The following is a 25,065-nucleotide window of genomic DNA, read 5'->3' on the forward strand; positions in this document are numbered from 1 at the left end:
GAAGGGGGTGGAGACAGGTTGAGGGGGTGGAGAGGGGTGGAGAGTGGTTGAGGGGGTGAAGGGGTGGAGACAGGTTGAGGGGGTGGAGAGGGGTGGAGAGTGGTTGAGGGGGTGAAGGGGTGGAGACAGGTTGAGGGGGTGGAGAGGGTTGGAGAGTGGTTCAGGGGGTGGAGACAGGTTGAGGGGGTGAGAGGGGTGGAGAGTGGTTGAGGGGGTGAAGGGGGTGGAGACACGTTGAGGGGGTTGGAGGGTGAGAGAAATGTCAGGATGTGGGAAACGTGACTCCAGTCCATCTGCTCACATTCTGTTACTACAGGATATAGACACTCAGACTGGACTGAATTGGACCCCTAGGTCATGCTACACCTCCTCTCCCCTCGCCCGACCGGGTCACTTTCACGGCTGCAGAAAGAGAGAGTGGCCCCCTGGGTATTGTTCCCTGCTGAAAGGTGGGCCGGACAGATTAAAGATCCAGACAGAGTGCAAAATCCTTCCAGGAAAAAAACACACTCCAGTGTGTGTGACAGAGTGTGTGACAGAGTGTGTGACAGAGTGTGTGTGTGGGATGGACTCTACGTTCAAAATGCTGGGCCAGATCGGGACGGATGGAGGGAGGGGCGAGGGAACACGGAGTATTTTTAGCATAATTACCTTTGTGGCTCAGGGCCGGGCGTTTGTGTGGAGATGGGAGCAGGACGTAAACATAGAGAGCAAACAGAAGTGAAGTGTGTGTGTTCTGCCTCAGTGTGTGTGTGTTCTGCCTCAGTGTGTGTGTGTTCTGCCTCAGTGTGTGTGTGTGTTCTGCCTCAGTGTGTGTGTGTGTTCTGCCTCAGTGTGTGTGTGTGTTCTGCCTCAGTGTGTGTGTGTGTTCTGCCTCAGTGTGTGTGTGTGTGTTCTGCCTCAGTGTGTGTGTGTGTTCTGCCTCAGTGTGTGTGTGTTCTGCCTCAGTGTGTGTGTGTTCTGCCTCAGTGTGTGTGTGTTCTGCCTCAGTGTGTGTGTGTTCTGCCTCAGTGTGTGTGTGTTCTACCTCAGTGTGCGTGTGTTCTGCCTCAGTGTGCGTGTGTTCTGCCTCAGTGTGTGTGTGTGTTCTGCCTCAGTGTGTGTGTGTTCTGCCTCAGTGTGTGTGTGTTCTGCCTCAGTGTGTGTGTGTGTGTTCTGCCTCAGTGTGTGTGTGTGTGTTCTGCCTCAGTGTGTGTGTGTGTTCTGCCTCAGTGTGTGTGTGTGTTCTGTCTGAGTGTGTGTGTGTGTTCTGCCTCAGTGTGTGTGTGTTCTGCCTCAGTGTGTGTGTGTTCTGCCTCAGTGTGTGTGTGTTCTGCCTCAGTGTGTGTGTGTGTTCTGCCTCAGTGTGTGTGTGTTCTGCCTCAGTGTGTGTGTTCTGCCTCAGTGTGTGTGTGTTCTGCCTCAGTGTGTGTGTGTTCTGCCTCAGTGTGTGTGTGTTCTACCTCAGTGTGTGTGTGTGTTCTGCCTCAGTGTGTGTGTGTTCTGCCTCAGTGTGTCTGTGTTCTACCTCAGTGTGTGTGTGTTCTGCCTCAATGTGTGTGTGTGTTCTGCCTCAGTGTGTGTGTGTTTTGTCTCAGTGTGTGTGTGTTCTGCCTCAGTGTGTGTGTGTGTGTTCTGCCTCAGTGTGTGTGTGTGTGTTCTGCCTCAGTGTGTGTGTGTGTTCTGCCTCAGTGTGTGTGTGTTCTGCCTCAGTGTGTGTGTGTTCTGCCTCAGTGTGTGTGTGTTCTGCCTCAGTGTGTGTGTGTTCTACCTCAGTGTGTGTGTGTGTTCTGCCTCAGTGTGTGTGTGTTCTGCCTCAGTGTGTCTGTGTTCTACCTCAGTGTGTGTGTGTTCTGCCTCAATGTGTGTGTGTGTTCTGCCTCAGTGTGTGTGTGTTTTGTCTCAGTGTGTGTGTGTTCTGCCTCAGTGTGTGTGTGTGTTCTGCCTCAGTGTGTGTGTGTGTTCTGCCTCAGTGTGTGTGTGTGTTCTGCCTCAGTGTGTGTGTGTTCTGCCTCAGTGTGTGTGTGTTCTGCCTCAGTGTGTGTGTGTGTGTGTGTGTGTGTTCTACCTCAGTGTGTGTGTGTTCTACCTCAGTGTGTGTGTGTTCTGCCTCAGTGTGTGTGTGTTCTACCTCAGTGTGTGTGTGTGTTCTGTCTCAGTGTGTGTACGTTCTGCCTCAGTGTGTGTGTGTTCTGCCTCAGTGTGTGTTTGTGTTCTGCCTCAGTGTGTGTGTGTGTTCTGCCTCAGTGTGTGTGTGTGTTCTGCCTCAGTGTGTGTGTGTTCTGCCTCAGTGTGTGTGTGTTCTTCCTCAGTGTGTGTGTGTTCTGCCTCAGTGTGTGTGTGTTCTGCCTCAGTGTGTGTGTGTTCTGCCTCAGTGTGTGTGTGTTCTGCCTCAGTGTGTGTGTGTTCTGCCTCAGTGTGTGTGTGTTCTGCCTCAGTGTGTGTGTGTTCTGCCTCAGTGTGTGTGTGTGTTCTGCCTCAGTGTGTGTGTGTTCTGCCTCAGTGTGTGTGTGTTCTGCCTCAGTGTGTGTGTGTTCTGCCTCAGTGTGTGTGTGTGTTCTGCCTCAGTGTGTGTGTGTTCTATCTCAGTGTGTGTGTGTTCTGCCTCAGTGTGTGTGTGTTCTGCCTCAGTGCGTCTGTGTTCTACCTCTGTGTGTGTGTGTTCTGCCTCAATGTGTGTGTGTGTGTTCTTCCTCTGTGTGTGTGTGTGTTTTACCTCAGTGTGTGTGTGTGTTCTGCCTCAGTGTGTGTGTGTGTTCTGCCTCAGTGTGTGTGTGTGTTCTGCCTCAGTGTGTGTGTGTGTTCTGCCTCAGTGTGTGTGTGTTCTGCCTCAGTGTGTGTGTGTTCTGCCTCAGTGTGTGTGTGTTCTGCCTCAGTGTGTGTGTGTGTTCTACCTCAGTGTGTGTGTGTTCTACCTCAGTGTGTGTGTGTGTTCTGTCTCAGTGTGTGTACGTTCTACCTCAGTGTGTGTGTGTGTTCTACCTCAGTGTGTGTGTGTGTTCTGTCTCAGTGTGTGTACGTTCTGCCTCAGTGTGTGTGCGTTCTGCCTCAGTGTGTGTGTACGTTCTGCCTCAGTGTGTGTGTGTTCTGCCTCAGTGTGTGTGTGTGTTCTGCCTCAGTGTGTGTGCGTTCTGCCTCAGTGTGTGTGTACGTTCTGCCTCAGTGTGTGTGTGTTCTGCCTCAGTGTGTTTGTGTGTTCTGCCTCAGTGTGTGTGTGTGTTCTGCCTCAGTGTGTGTGTGTTCTGCCTCAGTGTGTGTGTGTTCTTCCTCAGTGTGTGTGTGTTCTGCCTCAGTGTGTGTGTGTTCTGCCTCAGTGTGTGTGTGTTCTGCCTCAGTGTGTGTGTGTGTTCTGCCTCAGTGTGTGTGTGTGTTCTGCCTCAGTGTGTGTGTGTGTTCTGCCTCAGTGTGTGTGTGTTCTGCCTCAGTGTGTGTGTGTTCTGCCTCAGTGTGTGTGTGTTCTGCCTCAGTGTGTGTGTGTGTTCTACCTCAGTGTGTGTGTGTTCTACCTCAGTGTGTGTGTGTGTGTTCTGTCTCAGTGTGTGTACGTTCTACCTCAGTGTGTGTGTGTGTTCTACCTCAGTGTGTGTGTGTGTTCTGTCTCAGTGTGTGTACGTTCTGCCTCAGTGTGTGTGCGTTCTGCCTCAGTGTGTGTGTACGTTCTGCCTCAGTGTGTGTGTGTTCTGCCTCAGTGTGTGTGTGTGTTCTGCCTCAGTGTGTGTGCGTTCTGCCTCAGTGTGTGTGTGTTCTGCCTCAGTGTGTGTGTGTTCTGCCTCAGTGTGTGTGTGTTCTGCCTCTGTGTGTGTGTGTTCTCCCTCGGTGTGTGTGTGTGTTCTGCCTCAGTGTGTGTGTGTTCTGCCTCAGTGTGTGTGTGTGTTCTGCCTCAGTGTGTGTGTGTGTTCTGCCTCAGTGTGTGTGTGTGTTCTGCCTCAGTGTGTGTGTGTTCTGCCTCAGTGTGTGTGTGTTCTGCCTCAGTGTGTGTGTGTTCTGCCTCAGTGTGTGTGTGTGTTCTTCCTCAGTGTGTGTGTGTTCTGCCTCAGTGTGTGTGTGTTCTGCCTCAGTGTGTGTGTGTTCTGCCTCAGTGTGTGTGTGTTCTGCCTCAGTGTGTGTGTGTTCTGCCTCAGTGTGTGTGTGTTCTGCCTCAGTGTGTGTGTGTTCTGCCTCAGTGTGTGTGTGTTCTGCCTCAGTGTGTGTGTGTGTGTTCTGCCTCTGTGTGTGTGTTCTGCCTCAGTGTGTGTGTTCTGCCTCAGTGTGTGTGTTCTGCCTCAGTGTGTGTGTGTTCTGCCTCAGTGTGTGTGTGTTCTGCCTCTGTGTGTGTGTGTGTTCTGCCTCTGTGTGTGTGTGTTCTGCCTCAGTGTGTGTGTGTTCTGCCTCAGTGTGTGTGTGTTCTGCCTCTGTGTGTGTGTGTTCTGCCTCAGTGTGTGTGTTCTGCCTCTGTGTGTGTGTGTTCTGCCTCAGTGTGTGTGTTCTGCCTCTGTGTGTGTGTGTTCTGCCTCAGTGTGTGTGTTCTGCCGCGCTTCGTTTCGGATTCCAAGGTACATCCTGAAGGGAGAGCCAGGGACGAGAGGAAAGTGAGAGATTACTGAGTGGTTTGTTTATTTATTTTTTGCACTTTTACCATTTCCTGAAACACTCCTCGGAAAGACAATTAATTAATAAACTGCCAGCAGCCCACTCACCCTACCTGAATGTTGTTGAATTGTATTGATCAAACTGTTCAATCTCTTCCACAGAAGAGGCTATCTACGTACAATAATACTCTCAAAAGATTTGCCTGAGGGGCATCCCTTGCCTTGATAGCGCCAGTCAGTCCTGCCCATTACTACTGGCACCTCAGCTTTCTCTGGCCAGGATACCAGCTGGTTAAGGAATCAGGAGGAGGTTGGCAGCCAGACCGCCTTAGGAGAGGAGGGGTGTGTGAGTAGGGGGAAGGGTTGGCGGAGACAGGGGGCACTCCAGACCCCATGTCCTGTCTCCGGGGGTAACAACAGTGCCAACAGGACGACAGAGGAAACCGCAGGCGCCGCTCACTCAGAACACAGTGGTAAAAAAGGGGCAACTCTGACACGCACACACACACACACACACACACACACACACACACACACACACACACACACACACACACACACACACACACACACACACACACACACACACACACACACACACACACACACACACACACACACACACACACACACAAATTGCACTTCATTGCACTTATCTACACTCTCACACTCACTCATCACTGAGGCACCAACACTCACAAACACATCCTCACACTTTCACACACATCCGCAGACTGACACAAACAAGCGGACACGCACACTCCAAGGCAGAACGGTTGCCAAGATAAGAACAATGATCTGTCCTAGGAGAAACACTGTGACTTGTGTACAGATGGGAGTGTTGATGGAGAAACAGAGAGAAGTGTATTGTTCTAAGAGGTAGTCAGGAGTGCCAGTAGTGGAAATAGCTAGGTACCTGACAAACACTATATTGTTGCCTTTCCTTGTTTGACAAGACACTGACTAGCTGTCTGAAGCAGAATCAGGCAGCCACTAAGTGGATGTGAGAGTTATTGACATTGTGAAGTTGAGGTGGAGAATGTGACTTGATTTTGGCAGCCACACTGCTTTGCTCAGTTGGCTGGGCGGCCAGCTCTAGGAAGAGTGTTGGTGGTTCCAAACTTCTTCCATTTAAGAATGATGGAGGCCACTGTGTGCTTGGGGACCTTCAATGCTGCAGACATTTTTTGGTAACCTTCCCTAAATCTGTGCCCTGACACAATCCTGTCTCGTCGCTCTACGGACAATTCCATCGATCTCATGGCATGGTATTTGCTCTAACTGAGCTCAATTTCAAGTCTCAGGGGTCTGAATCCCCTTTTATATAATATTTCTAAAAACCTGTTTCTGCTTTGTCATTATGGGGTATTGGTTGTAGATTGATGAAGAAAAACATGTATTTAAATCATTTTAGAACAAGGCTGTAATGTAACAAAATGTGGAAAAGGTCTGAATATCTTCTGAATGCACTGTAGAGGGGAGCTGTTTTTCTTGCTCTGATGCTTTCTCCGGCAATATAGTTTCAGCAGAGAGGAAGAGACTAAGCGAGATGGCTCACTCTTGCCAAATTCAAGCCCAATGTGTTTCTATGGGAATAATATGCAGACCTAAGCTTCTCGCCTGCCTTCTCGCCTTTGGGACAAAGAATCCCATTGTTAGGTCGGAGACATGAGCATCTCGTCATTACATACAGATCTCTGGTTTCAGTCTCTAGCGAATTGGAAAGGAAAGTTGGCGGGTGCACAGTGCACTGTTAGAATGCATTGCCCTAAAGGAAAGTTGGCAGGTGCACAGTGCACTGTTAGAATGCATTGCCCTAAAGGAAAGTTGGCAGGTGCACAGTGCACTGTTAGAATGCATTGCCCTAAAGGAAAGTTGGCAGGTGCACAGTGCACTGTTAGAATGCATTGCCCTAAAGGAAAGTTGGCAGGTGCACAGTGCACTGTTAGAATGCATTGCCCTAAAGGAAAGTTGGCAGGTGCACAGTGCACTGTTAGAATGCATTGCCCTAAAGGAAAGTTGGCAGGTGCACAGTGCACTGTTAGAATGCATTGCCCTAAAGGAAAGTTGGCAGGTGCACAAGTGCACTGTTAGAATGCATTGCCCTAAAGGAAAGTTGGCAGGTGCACAGTGCACTGTTAGAATGCATTGCCCTAAAGGAAAGTTGGCAGGTGCACAGTGCACTGTTAGAATGCATTGCCCTAAAGGAAAGTTGGCAGGTGCACAGTGCACTGTTAGAATGCATTGCCCTAAAGGAAAGTTGGCAGGTGCACAGTGCACTGTTAGAATGCATTGCCCTAAAGGAAAGTTGGCAGGTGCACAGTGCACTGTTAGAATGCATTGCCCTAAAGGAAAGTTGGCAGGTGCACAGTGCACTGTTAGAATGCATTGCCCTAAAGGAAAGTTGGCAGTTGCACAGTGCACTGTTAGAATGCATTGCCCTAAAGGAAAGTTGGCAGGTGCACAGTGCACTGTTAGAATGCATTGCCCTAAAGGAAAGTTGGCAGGTGCACAAGTGCACTGTTAGAATGCATTGCCCTAAAGGAAAGTTGGCAGGTGCACAGTGCACTGTTAGAATGCATTGCCCTAAAGGAAAGTTGGCAGGTGCACAGTGCACTGTTAGAATGCATTGCCCTAAAGGAAAGTTGGCAGGTGCACAGTGCACTGTTAGAATGCATTGCCCTAAAGGAAAGTTGGCAGGTGCACAGTGCACTGTTAGAATGCATTGCCCTAAAGGAAATTGATGTTTTGCCAAAATTATATAATTACTCTTGTCTAAATAAAATAAAATACTTCACCAGGGAGCATGACTTAGGCAGAATGGCCTTACTGAAGAGCTCCGTGACTTTCAACGTGGCACCGTCATAGGATGCCACCCTTCCAACATGTCAGTTTGTCACATTTCTTCCCTGCTGGAGCTGCCCTGGTGCTGTTATTCTGCCCTGCTAGAGCTGCCCCGCTCAACTGTAAGTGCTGTTATTGTGAAGTGGAAACGTCTAGGAGCAACAATATATCAGCCACAAAGTGGTAGGCCACACAAGCACACAGAATGGGACCGCCGAGTACTGAAGAAAAATCACTCACTACCGCGTTCCAAACTGCCTCTGGAAGTAACGTCAGCATAAAAACTGCAGTCGGGAGCTTTATGAAATGGGTTTCCATGGCCGAGCAGCCTGCACACAAGCCTAAGATCACCATGAGCAATGCCAAGCGTTGGCTGGAGTGGTGTAAAGCTTGCAGCCATTGGATTCTGGAGCAGTGGAAACGCATTCTCTGGAGTGATGAATATGCGCTTCACCATCTGGCAGTCGGACAGACACATCTGGGTTTGGCGGATGCCAGGAGAATGCTACCTGCTTTAATGAATAGGGCCAACTGTAAAGTTTGATGGAGGAGGAATAATGGTCTGGGGCTGTTTTTCATGGTTCAGGCTAGGCCCCTTAATTCTAGTGAAGATAAATCTTAACACTAGAGCATACAATGACATTCTAGATGATTCCGTGCTTCCAACTTTGTGGCAACAGTTTGGGCCCTTTCCTGTTTCAGCATGACAATGCCCCTGTGTACAAAGCGAGATCTATGCAGAAATAGTTTGTCGCGATCGGTGTGGAAGAACTTGACTGGCCTGCACAGAGCCCTGACCTCAACCCCATCGAACACCTTTGGGATGAATTGGAACGCCGACTGCGAGCCAGGCCTAATCGCCCAACATCAGTGTCCGACCTCACTGATGCTCTTGTGGCTGAATGGAAGTAAGTTCCCGCGGCTATGTTCCAACATCAAGTGGAAAGCCTTCCCAGAAGAGTGGAGGCTGTTATGGCAGCAATGCCCATGATGTTAGAAAGCAGGTGTTCGCATACTTTTGGTCATATAGTGTATGTGTGAGGATAATGTGTCTTGAGAATCATTTAAAATGTTGAGACAAGAAGAAGAAGAGGAGGAAGGTGTGGCGAAGATATGATGCGTCTTTCTCCAGAATACATGTATATGTAGGAATGTGCTCATTTGGCAAAGTGTTATTTCTGATTGTCTTAACTCACCATGTACACCACTTATTTTTTCTCAAAAAAACAGACTTTGTTGGCTTGTGTAACATCCATTGCGAATGATAGTTCCTAAGTATTAGAACAATCTTTCCAACACTCCCGGCCTCGATAATCACCACGCCTCGGTGTGAAAGAGCAACATATCATGATCTGATGACCCCATATAGCCAGTAGAAATGTTATTTTAAAAAACAGCAGTCTGTCTAGAGCTCACTGGGTGGGAAACTCTGAGGGCCCAGAATAGGCCAGTTGATACAATGTTGCAGTTCACTAACAATAGCTCAGGTCAAGGCAGATAGAAAGGGAGGCAGACAGGTAGAGAAGAGAGATGATTGTGATTGAAAGAAGCAGAATTTTCATCAGGTTATTTTCTACTGTTTTTATTTGTCAGCTTTACTTAGTTGAGATGGAGGTTACAGGCCTACTGCTGCATTGGCCTATAGGCTGTCTCGGAGTTCTATGAGCTCATTTCTTTAGCCGCCAATGGATCACAGTGTATCAATGTGTTCATATGGCAGAGGCTGCTGCTCTCACCTCAGTTCAATTTTAACTTTGACATTTTTATCATTTTATTTCAGATTTTTATGATTCATCACGTGACAATGACTGAGAAAATAAAATGTTATTATTGAAATTAAACTGTTCCACAAAAATGTGCATATAAAAGATGGGTAGAAATGGTAGGATAAATTGGAAGCTTCCCCAAACTTGAAACTCACCAGCTGCCTATTGTCTTTACTATTACACCTATTAAAACGAATTGTGAACGCAAGCGGGTCTGCTGTCGGGCCTGGTGTGTGTGTGTGTGTGTGTGTGTGTGTGTGTGTGTGTGTGTGTGTGTGTGTGTGTGTGTGTGTGTGTGTGTGTGTGTGTGTGTGTGTGTGTGTGTGTGTGTCATAGAATCTGATTGGGCACTAGGGTGAAGGGAACTCACCTTGACCAATGAGACAGTGGCGTCAGGGTTGGTGACTCTACAGGGGAAGACCAGAGGCTGCCTCTCCTTCATATACACAACGTCTGGACTGTTATTCTGCACCTCCACAAATGGCCGCTGTCTGTCTGAAACCACAACACCGAGGTTAGGGATAGGAACACACGAGCATGGACACACACACACACAGACACACACACACACCGAGGTTAGGGATAGGAACACACGAGCATGGACACACACACACACCGAGGTTAGGGATAGGAACACACGAGCATGGACACACACACACAGACACACACACACACACACACACACACACACACACACACACACCGAGGTTAGGGATAGGAACACACGAGCATGGACACACACACACACACACACACACACACACCGAGGTTAGGGATAGGAACACACGAGCATGGACACACACACACAGTGTCACACACACACACACACACCGAGGTTAGGGATAGGAACACACGAGCATGGACACACACACACAGACACACACACACACACACCGAGGTTAGGGATAGGAACACACGAGCATGGACACACACAGACACAAATGTCACAGACACACACAGACACAAATGTCACAGACACACACAGACATATGTCACAGAAACACACACACACCATCATGTGTGCATACTCACGTACGCATGCAAGCGTACCATCATAATCACATATTGTATTCAGCAGAAAACAATCAACAATAAGCACACAGATACAAACACACAAACACTCACCCATACTAAATACCGTTCAGAAAACAGTGATCTGGAGTCAACAATAAACACACAGATACAAACACACAAACACTCACCCATACTAAATACCGTTCAGAAAACAGTGATCTGGAGTCAACAATAAACACACAGATACAAACACACAAACACTCACCCATACTAAATACCGTTCAGAAAACAGTGATCTGGAGTCAACAATAAACACACAGATACAAACACACAAACACTCACCCATACTAAATACCGTTCAGAAAACAGTGATCTGGAGTCAACAATAAACACACACAGATTGTTTAGAGGTAATCAAAATGCCTGTGTTCCTTCCAGATACATTGCGATTCTTTCCCTGTGCTCTAATATCCCTGTGCCATTGAAAGATGTGGGCGGGTGGAGCTCACCTCATTGTTTGTCAGCTACTGTACTGTGCTATTCAAGGAAAGCATAATCTCTGAACATTTGAACAAAAGTACCCCAAGGACTTAGTGGCCTGGACGGCAGGGCTTCCTCCTGCTGCTTTGATTTCATATAAAAGAGCTGGTGAGGGGGCAAGAGGGACCGGAGGGTGAGCAGAGGGGGGCAAGAGGGACCGGAGGGTGAGCAGAGGGGGGCAAGAGGGACCGGAGGGTGAGCAGAGTGGGGCAGGAGGGACCGGAGGGTGAGCAGAGTGGGGCAAGAGGGACCGGAGGGTGAGCAGAGTGGGGCAAGAGGGACCGGAGGGTGAGCAGAGTGGGGCAAGAGGGACCGGAGGGTGAGCAGAGGGGGGCAAGAGGGACCGGAGGGTGAGCAGAGTGGGGCAAGAGGGACCGGAGGGTGAGCAGAGTGGGGCAGGAGGGACCGGAGGGTGAGCAGAGTGGGGCAGGAGGGACCGGAGGGTGAGCAGAGTGGGGCAAGAGGGACCGGAGGGTGAGCAGAGTGGGGCAGGAGGGACCGGAGGGTGAGCAGAGTGGGGCAGGAGGGACCGGAGGGTGAGCAGAGTGGGGCAGGAGGGACCGGAGGGTGAGCAGAGTGGGGCAGGAGGGACCGGAGGGTGAGCAGAGTGGGGCAGGAGGGACCGGAGGGTGAGCAGAGTGGGGCAAGAGGGACCGGAGGGTGAGCAGAGTGGGGCAGGAGGGACCGGAGGGTGAGCAGAGTGGGGCAGGAGGGACCCGGAGGGTGAGCAGAGTGGGGCAGGAGGGACCCGGAGGGTGAGCAGAGTGGGCCAGGAGGGACCGGAGGGTGAGCAGAGTGGGGCAGGAGGGGCAGGAGTGTGAGAGCAGAATGAGGCAGGAGGGTGAGAGAAGAGTGGGGCAGGAGGGGAAGAAAGGGCTGGAGGGTGAGAGCAGAGAGGGCGATGGAGTTGGACGCCTAATGGACGTGGTAGCTGGAGCGATTGATGGACCCCAGGGGTCTTGTTGGCCAAACAGTAGCCCTACCCTGTGACCTGGTCTCCTCTCACTCCTTTGGCCCCTGCCCAGCTCCATGCTCAGCCAGCTGCCCCAGTGGCCCAACTCAGGACAGGGAAGGGCAGAGAGGGGCAGACAGGGCTCTCACTGTGCCTCTGCCCTTGGATGGTCCTGAATCCTGAATGGCCTTCATCCTCTTTCACTTCCCTTACCCTCCCACCTTCCAGTCCCGCCACCTTGTACAGACTGTCCCCCCTACCGCACCTGCCATAGACCTCCAGCCTCCCTTCCACCTCTACCAGCCCCCTGCGGCTCTTCTCCCGTCCCCCAGCACAGGATGCTGTGAGCAGGGCTGAGGGGAACAGATAAGCCTGGTGCCCTGGGAAACTCTGCCCAAACCTGAGCCTTTCAGCAGCTGGGCTATTCCTGGCCCTGAGGTATCACGTAAATGAAAGTAAAAAGGTTTTATATATAGACCTGGTAGAGGGAGAGGGAGGCTAAGAAAAGAGACTGGCTAGGGGGGATAAACTGTGCCAGAGTCATTACAAAGGATGTGTTGTTGGGACAAACAGTGTTTAGATATAATTGTCTCTCTGACATTGGTCTGTATTTAGCACCCACTACATCCTGTTTAACCTGAACCTATAAACAATGAGACAGCGCGAGAAAGAGACTGACTGACCACTCCATTAGAGAAAGAGGGGGAGACTGACTGACCACTCCATTAGAGAAAGAGGGGGGAGACTGACTGACCACTCCATTAGAGAAAGAGGGGGAGACTGACTGACCACTCCATTAGAGAAAGAGGGGGAGACTGACTGACCACTCCATTAGAGAAAGAGGGGGGAGACTGACTGACCACTCCATTAGAGAAAGAGGGGGGAGACTGACTGACCACTCCATTAGAGAAAGAGGGGGAGACTGACCACTCCATTAGAGAAAGAGGGGGGAGACTGACTGACCACTCCATTAGAGAAAGAGGGGGAGACTGACTGACCACTCCATTAGAGAAAGAGGGGGAGACTGACTGACCACTCCATTAGAGAAAGAGGGGGAGACTGACTGACCACTCCATTAGAGAAAGAGGGGGAGACTGACTGACCACTCCATTAGAGAAAGAGGGGGAGACTGACTGACCACTCCATTAGAGAAAGAGGGGGGAGACTGACTGACCACTCCATTAGAGAAAGAGGGGGAGACTGACTGACCACTCCATTCGAGAGAGAGGGGGAGGGAGAGGAAGACTGACTGACTACTCCATTAGAGAGAGAGGGGGAGGGAGGGGGAGACTGACTGACCACTCCATTAGAGAGGGAGGGGGAGGGAGGGCGAGACTGACTGACCACTCCATTAGAGAGAGAGGGGGAGGGAGAGGGAGACTGACTGGCCACTCCATTAGAGAGAGAGGGGGAGGGAGACTGACTGACCACTCCATTCGAGAGAGAGGGGGAGGGAGAGGAAGACTGACTGACCACTCCATTAGAGAGAGAGGGGGAGGGAGGGGGAGACTGACTGACCACTCCATTAGAGAGAGAGGGGGAGGGAGAGGGAGACTGACCACTCCATTAGAGGGGGAGGGAGGGAGGGGGAGACTGACTGACCACTCCATTAGAGGGGGAGGGAGGGAGGGGAGACTGACGGACCACTCCATTAGAGGGGGAGGGAGGGAGGGGGAGACTGACTGACCACTCCATTAGAGGGGGAGGGAGGGAGGGGGAGACTGACTGACCACTCCATTAGAGGGGGAGGGAGGGAGGGGGAGGGGGAGACTGACTGACCACTCCATTAGAGCGGGAGGGAGGGAGGGGGAGACTGACCACTCCATTAGAGGGGAGGGGGGGAGGGGGAGACTGACTGACCACTCCATTAGAGGGGGAGGGAGGGAGGGGGAGACTGACGGACCACTCCATTAGAGGGGGAGGGAGGGGGGAGACTGACTGACCACTCCATTAGAGGGGGAGGGAGGGAGGGGGAGACTGACTGACCACTCCATTAGAGGGGAGGGAGGGAGGGGAGACTGACTGACCACTCCATTAGAGGGGGAGGGAGGGAGGGGGAGACTGACTGACCACTCCATTAGAGGGGGAGGGAGGGAGGGGGAGACTGACTGACCACTCCATTAGAGGGGGAGGGAGGGGGAGACTGACTGACCACTCCATTAGAGGGGGAGGGAGGGAGGGGGAGACTGACTGACCACTCCATTAGAGAGAGAGGGGAGTAAAAAACACTTCAATGAGAGACTCCTGGAGTGAGTTGGTAGTTGTTAGATGCATCCTGACACGTCTTACCTGTGACATAGACATAGACAGCTCTCTGCCTGAGCGTCCGATGACTGTACCGACACCGGAACGATCCTGTGTGCTGAGCCTGGGCCGAGCTAAGGGTCAGTTGGCTGCAGTAATGCTGGCTCTGCCTACCACAACGAGAATCTTCCAATCTCATTCTCTCCTGATCTCTGGCCACACCTCCAGGGAATGCCCACGACAGCTCCCACCGACCCCTGATTGGTCAAAAGTAAAATGGCATTAAACATTCCATCTCTCTCATCGCACCTCAACTTCTGAAAAGCTGACCATAAAACGGTCCATATAAAGCAGGGGTGTCAAAGATACAGCCCGTGGGCTTGATCCGGCCCCAGAGCCCATTCAAACCGGCCTGCGAGGTGATTTAAGTAAATAAAATACAAATAATTGTTTCATCTCAATCGACATTGAAATTACTAAAATTACATTGAAACTGTGTAGAAATTATAAAGGAGCTTCATTTACACTCTGTCCAGCTCACTAACAGTCATCTCAATGAATGCTAGACAGTCAGGGAGCACAATCTTTTGCAAAGAAATATAACCAATTTTGAGTGCGGTTCTACGGACCTTGGTGAAGACAGAATGCGGCCCATGGGGCAAAATGAGATTGACTTCCCTGATACAAAAACTAATCTGGACAGAATCAGTGTCACCTTAATTGGGGAGGATGGGCTCATGGTAATAACTGGAGTGGAATCTGTGGAATGGTATCAAATACATGGAAACAATGTGTTTGGTGCCACTCCATTCCCTCCGTTATAGACATTATAATAAGCCGTCCTCAGCAGCCTCCTGTCCATCACATTTGACCTGTAACCTTTCACTCCAGAGAGACTCACCTGCAGTGGATTGTCAGAGTCTGGTTGGCCTCCAGGACCAGCTGTCGACTCTTCACATCCAGAACAGGAACACTGAACTTCCCCTTAGGCTCCCTATCCAACTTACCTGCAGGGGGAGAGAACAGAGATGTCTTTTAGGCTGCAGGCCAGGCTGGCCCCCACACAGGGGGAGAGAACAGAGATGTCTTTTAGGCTGCAGGCCAGGCTGGCCCCCATACAGGGAGAGAGAACAGAGATGTCTTTTAGGCTGCAGGCCAGGCTGGCCCCCATACAGGGAGAGAGAACAGAGATGTCTTTTAGGCTGCAGGCCAGGCTGGCCCCCATACAGGGGGAGAGAACAGAGATGTCTTTTAGGCTGCAGGCCAGGCAGGCCCCCATACAGGGAGAGAGAACAGAGATGTCTTTTAGGCTGCAGGCCAGGCTGGCCCCCATACAGGGGGAGAGAACAGAGATGCATTTTAGGCTGCAGGCCAGGCTGGCCCCCATACAGGGGGAGAGAACAGAGATGTCTTTTAGGCTGCAGGCCAGGCTGGCCCCCATACAGGGGGAGAGAACAGAGATGCATTTTAGGCTGCAGGCCAGGCTGGCCCCCATACAGGGGGAGAGAACAGAGATGTCTTTTAGGCTGCAGGCCAGGCTGGCCCCCATACAGGGGGAGAGAACAGAGATGTCTTTTAGGCTGCAGGCCAGGCTGGCCCCCATACAGGGGGAGAGAACAGAGATGTCTTTTAGGCTGCAGGCCAGGCTGGCCCCCATACAGGGGGAGAGAACAGAGATGTCTTTTAGGCTGCAGGCCAGGCTGGCCCCCATACAGGGGGAGAGAACAGAGATGTCTTTTAGGCTGCAGGCCAGGCTGGCCCCCATACAGGGGGAGAGAACAGAGATGTCTTATATGCTGCAGGCCAGGCTGGCCCCATACAGGGGAGAGAACAGAGATGTCTTTTAGGCTGTAGGCCAGGCTGGCCCCCATACAGGGGGAGAGAACAGAGATGTCTTTTAGGCTGCAGGCCAGGCTGGCCCCATACAGGGGAGAGAACAGAGATGTCTTTTAGGCTAGGCTGGCCCCCATACAGGGGAGAGAACAGAGATGTCTTTTAGGCTGGCCTGACCCCCATACAGGGGAGAGAACAGGGATGTCTTTTAGGCTGCAGGCCAGGCTGGCCACCATACAGGGAGAGAGAACAGAGATGTTGTATAGGCTGTAGGCCAGGCTGGCCCCCATACAGGGGGAGAGAACATAGATGTATTTTAGGCTGCAGGCCAGGCTAGCCACCATACAGGGGGAGAGAACAGAGATGTCTTTTAGGCTGCAGGCCAGGCTGGCCCCCATACAGGGGGAGAGAACAGAGATGTCTTTTAGGCTGCAGGCCAGGCTGGCCACCATACAGGGGGAGAGAACAGAGATGTCTTTTAGGCTGCAGGCCAGGCTGGCCACCATACAGGGAGAGAGAACAGGCTGAGGAGGCTGGTACAGGGGAGAGAACAGAGATGTATTTTAGGCTGCAGGCCAGGCTGGCCACCATACAGGGGGAGAGAACAGAGATGTTGTATAGGCTGTAGGCCAGGCTGGCCCCCATACAGGGGGAGAGAACAGAGATGTATTTTAGGCTGCAGGCCAGGCTGGCCCCCATACAGGGGGAGAGAACAAAGATGTATTTTAGGCTACAGGTCAGGCTGGCCACCATACAGGGGGAGAGAACAGAGATGTATTTTAGGCTGCAGGCCAGGCTGGCCCCCATACAGGGGGAGAGAACAGAGATGTCTTTTAGGCTGCAGGCCAGGCTGGCCACCATACAGGGGGAGAGAACAGAGATGTCTTTTAGGCTGCAGGCCAGGCTGGCCACCATACAGGGAGAGAGAACAGAGATGTTGTATAGGCTGTAGGCCAGGCTGGCCCCCATACAGGGGGAGAGAACAGAGATGTATTTTAGGCTGCAGGCCAGGCTGGCCCCCATACAGGGGGAGAGAACAGAGATGTCTTATAGGCTGCAGGCCAGGCTGGCCCCCATACAGGGAGAGAGAACAGAGATGTCTTATAGGCTGCAGGCCAGGCTGGCCCCCATACAGGGGGAGAGAACAGAGATGTTGTATAGGCTGCAGGCCAGGCTGGCCCCCATACAGGGGGAGAGAACAGAGATGTCTTTTAGGCTGCAGGCCAGGCTGGCCACCATACAGGGGGAGAGAACAGAGATGTCTTATAGGCTGCAGGCCAGGCTGGCCCCCATACAGGGAGAGAGAACAGAGATGTCTTTTAGGCTGCAGGCCAGGCTGGCCCCCATACAGGGAGAGAGAACAGAGATGTCTTTTAGGCTGCAGGCCAGGCTGGCCCCCATACAGGGAGAGAGAACAGAGATGTATTTTAGGCTGCAGGCCAGGCTGGCCCCCATACAGGGAGAGAGAACAGAGATGTATTTTAGGCTGCAGGCCAGGCTGGCCCCCATACAGGGAGAGAGAACAGAGATGTCTTTTAGGCTGCAGGCCAGGCTGGCCCCCATACAGGGAGAGAGAACAGAGATGTCTTATAGGCTGCAGGCCTATAACAACACGCAGACATAATTTACAAATGAAGTATTTGTGTTTAGTGAGCCTTCCAGATCAGAGGCAGTAGGGATGACCAGGGATGTTTTCTTGATAAGTGTGTGAATTGGACCATTTCCCTGTCCTGCTGATCATTCAAAATGTAACGAGTACTTGTGGGTGTCAGGGAAAATGTATAGAGTAAAAAATACATATTTTTCTTTAGGAATGTAGTGAAGTAAAAGTAAAAGTTGTCAAAAATATAAATAGTAAAGTAAAGTACAGATACACCACCAAAATACTTAAGTAGTACTTCAAATTATTTTTACTTCAGTACTTTACACCACTGCCCATATGTTGCTCAACAACAAGCAACTGATGTTATTGTGGGAGGAGATGACAATGACTGATATCTGAATCAGCTGTGCACAACGGTCAAAACTCTTTTGAAAAAACAACTGAGGATGAGATTCTTCTAAAAGGTGTGTGCTGCATTCCAACACGACTGACCACCACAGTGCTGATGACAGCACCCAACTGATTACATCATAATGGGCACAACAAAACCACCACCACTAGCACCATTGACCAATACCACTGATCACTGTTACATTGCTGCCCACAGCTCTGGTCCAGGGCATTAGGGAAGTGAACTAAAGCCCTGGACCAGAGCTATGATGATGCCAAAAACCTGATCTAATAAACACTGTAGAACAATGCAGTAATTGACCACAAAACCGGGCGTTGACAGATCAACTGACAGTGTCATCACAGACACTCCCATGCAGCAATACCACTGACCCTCGTCACCTCCTCGTTCCCATGCCAGTAAGACCACTTGAGGACCACAGTGGAAATGCGTGAGCACTAAGCAGTGCCACTGTTGTTTATCAAATAATATCAACACTCCACTTCATGGTAGCTGAGGTTAATTAATGAGAGATTAAGGGTGCTGTCCATCCACCCTTCCTGCCTCTCAGCCCAAAGGGAAACTTCATTCACACAGACACGTCCTTGAATCAGCCCCACAAACCTAGTTCACACTGCATCCTATTGGAACAAACACAACCCTAGTTCACACTGCATCCTATTGGAACAAACACAAACCTAGTTCACACTGCATCCTATTGGAACAAACACAAACCTAGTTCACACTGCATCCTATTGGAACAAACACAAACCTAGTTCACACTGCATCCTATTGGAACAAACACAAACCTAGTTCACACTGCATCCTATTGGAACAAACACAAACCTAGTTCACACTGCATCCTATTGGAACAAACACAAACCTAGTTCACACTGCATCCTATTGGAACAAACACAAACCTAGTTCACACTCCATCCTATTGGAACAAACACAAACCTAGTTCACACTGCATCCTATTGGAACAAACACAAACCTAGTTCACACTGCATCCTATTGGAACAAACACAAACCTAGTTCACACTGCATCCTATTGGAACAAACACAAACCTAGTTCACACTGCATCCTATTGGAACAAACACAAACCTAGTTCACACTGCATCCTATTGGAACAAACACAAACCTAGTTCACACTGCATCCTATTGGAACAAACACAAACCTAGTTCACACTCCATCCTATTGGAACAAACACAAACCTAGTTCACACTGCATCCTATTGGAACAAACACAAACCTAGTTCACACTCCATCCTATTGGAACAAACACAAACCTAGTTCACACTGCATCCTATTGGAACAAACACAAACCTAGTTCACACTGCATCCTATTGGAACAAACACAAACCTAGTTCACACTCCATCCTATTGGAACAAACACAAACCTAGTTCACACTGCATCCTATTGGAACAAACACAAACCTAGTTCACACGGCATCCTATTGGAACAAACACAAATCTAGTTCACACTGATCTTGTCACGGTTCATGAATCCACTGCCTCTCTCTTTCTCTTTCTTTCTCTCTCTCTCTCTCTCTCTCTCTCTCTCTCTCTCTCTCTCGTGTTTGTGTGGGCGTGGTTCCCAATCTCGGCCTGATTGTCTGCGCCAGCTGGAACCACTTATCCTCCCTTTATATGTTCTGTAACCAGTGTTTCTTGTTGTCAGATCGTTGTTACTTCCCTGAGGTTGTGTCGTGTGTCTGTGCTCTTCTCTCGCCGCCCTTGTGTGGATTATCTGCTGTGCTCCTTCCTACCCATCCGGACACACTCCCTGGATTTCTCAGCACGCTATCATTGGAAGATGCGCCTAGTCCCTGGGTCGGATTCCGTCTGAGTACAGTCTGTCTGTCCTGTTGCTGTTGTAAACTGTATCCATTAAACCATCGTTGCTTGCATCTTGCATCCGCCTCTGTATTGTCACAGAACGATCTGACCATACCATGGATGCAGCGAGTTCAACGAGTCTGACCGAATTCATTTCCCGCAGTATCACGAGAATGGATCAACAAGAGGAGAACATCTCCAGCACAGATCGGGCAGTACAAGCCCTTGCGACGCAGGTATCCCAGCTGATCCAACAATTACAACATCTGAGGGGTTCCGCTGCGCCACCTACACCGGCAGTTCAACCCGCCCCGCCAGAGCCGGATTCCCAGCTAGAGCCACGGCTACCGACACCAGAGGGTTATTCAGGTGATCCTGACTATTGCAGAGCCTTTCTTACGAGATGTTCCATGCATTTCTCGTTGCAGCCACGGACCTTCAACCGTGAACAGTCTAAGGTAGCATTCATACTCACACTGCTATCAGGCAAAGCGGCTCTTTGGGGAACGGCGGTGTGGGCGAACCAGGACCCATGCTGCACCTCTTTCCAGACACTCTCCGAGGAGATGAGAAGGGTCTTCGATCGGGCCGTGGCGGGTAGGGAGGCGGCCAGACTACTCGCTGACCTTCGCCAAGGAGACCGTTCAGTATCGGAATACTCCATCCAATTCCGCACTCTGGCCGCAGAGTGTCAGTGGAACGAGGAGGCGCAGTGGGACATGTTCCTGCATGGGCTGGAGGACCGGATCCAGAAGGAGATTTATGTTCTGGACCTTCCCAGGAGTTTAAATGGACTAGTGGAACTAGCCTTGAGGGTCGACGCTCGTCTGAGTCGTATTGGCCGCCGAGCATGTCCTAACAGACCGTATAACGACACGGAGGGCGGGCATGCCAGCGGCGGGAACACGGCCAGTTCAGCCTCCGCTCACGAACCCATGCAGCTGGGGAGAGCTCGCCTCTCCCGGGAAGAGAGGGAGAGGCGGAGATCCCAAGGACTCTGTCTCTACTGTGGTAGAGCGGGCCACTTTATCCACTCCTGCCCGGTAAAAGATCAGGCCCGGTAGTAAACATGAGGCTACTATCGGGTGGTGTCACCACAGAGAAGACCTCATCATCTACTCTCCTCCCGGTAAGACTAAGATGGGCCACCCACACGCACGACACCCAAGCCTTACTGGACTCAGGAGCAGAGGGTAATTTCATGGACTTCAAGCTCGCTCACAAACTCCAGATTCCTATCACCTCACTCACGCACAAGATATCCGTCAACGCTCTCAATGGTCAAGAACTCCCCAACATTTCTCACACCACTGAACCTATCACACTCATCACTTCTGGCAATCACACTGAGACACTATCATTTCTACTCATGGACTCACCCCTTGCACCATTAGTTCTCGGCCACCCTTGGCTCACCCAACACAACCCCAGAGTTGACTGGGGTCATAACTCTATATCCATGTGGAGTAACAAGTGTCTTGAGTCCTGTTTAGTGTCTGCCTGTTCGTCTGTGTCTGATTCTGTGTTTCTAGAGGAGGCAGTGGATTTGTCTAACGTGCCCGTTGAATACCTCGACCTGAAGGAGGTGTTCAGTAAGTCCCGTGCTGCTTCTCTTCCTCCGCATCGTCCCTATGACTGTGCAATAGAATTATTGCCAGGTGAGTCTCCGCCTAAAGGCAAGTTATATTCACTCTCTGTTCCTGAGAGGGAGGCTATGGAGAGATACATCTCTGATTCTCTGGCATCTGGATTCATTCGTCCTTCCTCTTCTCCAGCGGGGGCGGGGTTCTTCTTTGTGGGAAAGAAGGACGGATCTCTGCGTCCTTGCGTTGATTACCGTGGGTTGAATAACATCACAGTGAAGAATACCTATCCCTTACCGTTGATGTCCTCAGCCTTTGAAAGGTTACAGGGAGCATCCGTGTTCACTAAGTTGGATTTACGTAATGCATATCATTTGGTTCGCATAAGGGGGGGGGACGAATGGAAGACCGCGTTTAACACCCCCAGAGGGCACTTCGAATATTTGGTCATGCCTTTTGGGCTATCCAACTCCCCAGTGGTTTTCCAGGCACTCGTCAATGACGTGCTGAGAGATATGATTGATCAGTTCATATATGTTTACCTGGATGACATACTGATTTTTTCTTCTTCTCTCCAGGAACACGTTCAGCACGTCAGACGAGTGCTTCAGAGGTTGTTGGAGAATGGACTTTTTGTCAAGACGGAGAAATGCATTTTTCATGCACAATCCGTTCCATTCCTAGGTTACATCGTCTCGACTGAAGGTATTCACATGGATCCTGACAAGGTTAAGGCTGTGGTGGATTGGCCAAGCCCAGATTCCCGTAAGGCCCTACAGAGGTTTCTGGGATTCGCCAATTTCTACCGGCGTTTCGTTCGCAACTTTAGTCAGATAGTCGCTCCTCTTACCGCCTTAACCTCCCCCAGAGTGCCGTTCAGGTGGTCCGATACAGCCGAGGCTGCATTCGCCAAACTCAAGAGCCGCTTTGTTTCGGCTCCCATCCTCATAGCTCCCGATCCCTCGCGTCAGTTCGTAGTAGAGGTGGACGCTTCAGAGGTGGGGGTAGGTGCGGTACTTTCCCAACGTTCCTCTTCTGACGACAAGATGCACCCTTGTGCGTTCCTTTCCCATCGGTTATCACCTGCGGAACGCAACTACGACATTGGCAACAGAGAGTTGTTGGCAGTGAAGTTAGCACTGGAGGAGTGGCGCCATTGGTTAGAGGGTTCGGGGGTACCTTTTATAGTTTGGACCGATCACAAAAATTTTGAATATATCAGAACCGCTAAGCGACTCAACTCCAGACAGGCGCGGTGGGCACTCTTTTCGGACGTTTTGACTTCTCTCTCTCGTATCGCCCGGGTTCCAAGAATGTCAAACCCGATTCCCTTTCTCGCATTTTTGACCATTCCGAACGCCCATCCACTCCCGAGTACATCCTACCCGGGACCCTAGTGGTATCCACACTCACATGGGAGGTTGAATCGAGGGTCAAAACGGCCTTAGAAGGGGTAACGCCTCCGCCCGGTTGCCCGCCTAATCGGTTGTTTGTGCCGGAGGGGTGTCGGTCCGATGTTATTCGGTGGGGCCATTGCTCCAACGTAGCGTGTCATCCAGGAGTCAGCCGCACTAGCTTTTTGGTTAAGCAACGCTTTTGGTGGCCACTGATGGCTCGTGACATTCACAGTTTTGTCTTGGCTTGCTCGGTTTGTGCCACTGGGAAGACTTCTAATCGACCCCCAGATGGGTTACTCCAACCGCTGTCGGTCCCTTCGAGACCCTGGTCCCACATCGCGCTAGATTTTGTTACCGGCCTCCCGCCCTCCCAGGGCAAGACGGTGGTGTTGACCGTGGTGGACCGGTTCTCGAAGGCGGCTCATTTTATTCCCTTGCCTAAATTACCATCTGCCAAGGAGACAGCGGTAGCTGTCGTGGATCACGTCTTTCGCTTACATGGCCTGCCGATGGACGTAGTTTCTGACAGGGGGCCCCAATTTGTGTCCAAGTTTTGGCTAGAGTTTTGTAGGTTACTGGGAGCGAGTGTCAGCCTGTCTTCAGGGTTTCATCCCCAGAGCAACGGTCAAACGGAGAGGGCCAACCAAGATTTGGAGAGAGTGTTGCGATGTTTGGTTTCTAAGAATCCCTCTTCCTGGAGTCAACAACTCTCTATGGTTGAGTACGCTCACAATTCGTTGCCAGTGGCAGCTACGGGTCTCTCTCCGTTTGAGTGTAGTTTAGGTTACCAGCCACCTATCTTTCCCAGTACGGAGTCCGAGGTCACTGTTCCTTCCGCTCACGCTTTCATCCAGAGGTGCCGTCACGCATGGAGCAGAGCCCGTGAGACTCTTCTCCGGGTGGGGGCGCGCACCAAGGCTAAGGCCGATCGCCACCGGTCGAAGCCTCCGGTATACGTCGTTGGCCAAAGTGTGGCTTTCTACTAAGAACATTCCACTCCGATCCGTTTCGAACAAACTTGCCCCCAAATTTATCGGCCCGTTCAGAGTCACCAGGATCATTAGTCCGGTGGCGGTCCGGCTCAAGCTTCCTCCGGCGTATAGGAGAATTCATCCTACCTTTCATGTGTCTAAAATAAAACCTGTGTTTCAGGCACGCATTAACCCGCCGGTCCCGGTTCCCCCGCCGCCACGACTTGTTGATGGGGAACCCACCTTTTCTGTCAATTGTATTTTGGACTCTAGAAGGAGGGGACGCGGATTCCAGTACCTGGTGGACTGGGAGGGTTACGGCCCGGAGGAGAGAAGTTGGGTACCTGCTAGGGACATTCTGGATCACTCCCTTATCGATGATTTCAATCGACAGGTAAATTCGCCTGGGAACGCCAAGAGGCGTTCCTAGGGGGGGGGGGTATTGTCACGGTTCATGAATCCACTGCCTCTCTCTTTCTCTCTCTCTCTCTCGTGTTTGTGTGGGCGTGGTTCCCAATCTCGGCCTGATTGTCTGCGCCAGCTGGAACCACTTATCCTCCTTTTATATGTTCTGTAACCAGTGTTTCTTGTTGTCAGATCGTTGTTACTTCCCTGAGGTTGTGTCGTGTGTCTGTGCTCTTCTCTCGCCGCCCTTGTGTGGATTATCTGCTGTGCTCCTTCCTACCCATCCGGACACACTCCCCTGGATTTCTCAGCACGCTATCATTGGAAGATGCGCCCTAGTCCCTGGGTCGGATTCCGTCTGAGTACAGTCTGTCTGTCCTGTTGCTGTTGTAAACTGTATCCATTAAACCATCGTTGCTTGCATCTTGCATCCGCCTCTGTATTGTCACAGATCTAGTGTGGTTTGTAATCAGAACTTGTCATAGTACAGTAGACTGGGTGTGACTTCCTAGGTCCTCCTGCTTTTGGTAAAGCCTTTCTTTAGGTCCTCCACGTCATAACCAGCATGTCAAGCATTCTCACTTCACCAAAATGAAACTTCACTTCAGTGTGCCAGTATGGTATCCTCTCTGTACTATCTTCCTGGTCATACACATCACTATACTGAGACGGAATACTGACCTATCATTTTATCCCATCTGTGACCTTCCCATGACTAATATTCATTGTCACGGTTACCAGTGGATGTCCCCTTCAGCAGCTCTAGTTTTACTTACTCTGGTAGTTTCCTCTGTTTCCACTCTGAGTGACACACACACACACACATACACACACGGAGAATCCTGCAGCAGAGTCTATATGTCGGTGTAAATAGTTTAAAGGAGGAAGGGAAGTCAAGTCTCTCTCAGCACGGGCCCAAGGGGCATTTCAACAGGCTGTAAAGTGGCCAGAACCCCCCTTCCCATGTTACTCAATACAGCTGGAGCTTTCATTCAACAAACCCTAGTGCCATTTCATACAAGTGGAGGATCAGTTGGAGTTCAAGGACATGTCTGTTTAGAACCCCAGAATGTGCCTGCAGGACAGGAGTAAGTTACAGAGCTGGATGTAGCCTAAGATTACAAAATGAGAATTT

The 25,065-nt window shown here is 50.9% G+C and overlaps 1 protein-coding gene and 1 long non-coding RNA gene across 8 annotated transcripts in view; both read right to left on the bottom strand.

Moving 5' to 3' along the window:
* Positions 1-25,065, bottom strand: part of LOC118378058 (vascular endothelial growth factor receptor 1-like) — an 86,971-nt gene that overhangs the window by 60,049 nt on the left and 1,857 nt on the right. For 6 of the 7 annotated variants that reach the window (XR_008102875.1, XR_008102877.1, XM_052502891.1 and 3 more), the window contains exons 2-4: positions 14,809-14,914; positions 13,953-14,164; positions 9,528-9,652 (exon numbers count right to left, since the gene is read on the bottom strand). Coding sequence is in view for 5 of the 7 variants with exons in the window: in XM_052502891.1 (XP_052358851.1) it covers positions 9,528-9,652; positions 13,953-14,164; positions 14,809-14,914 (443 nt within the window). In the remaining 2 variants the exon portion in view is untranslated. Of the gene's footprint in view, positions 1-9,527; positions 9,653-10,513; positions 10,642-13,952; positions 14,165-14,808; positions 14,915-25,065 lie in introns of those variants that run through there. The other variant, XM_052502893.1, reaches the window with a different exon arrangement.
* Positions 18,132-19,166, bottom strand: LOC127919452 (uncharacterized). Its single transcript, XR_008103007.1, has 3 exons — positions 19,025-19,166; positions 18,692-18,913; positions 18,132-18,654 (listed from the first exon to the last, which is right to left on the bottom strand). It is a non-coding gene; the product is annotated as an uncharacterized LOC127919452 (long non-coding RNA).

This window comes from Oncorhynchus keta, chromosome 4 (assembly GCF_023373465.1).
Source record: "Oncorhynchus keta strain PuntledgeMale-10-30-2019 chromosome 4, Oket_V2, whole genome shotgun sequence".
Classification (NCBI taxonomy): Eukaryota; Metazoa; Chordata; class Actinopteri; order Salmoniformes; family Salmonidae; genus Oncorhynchus; species Oncorhynchus keta.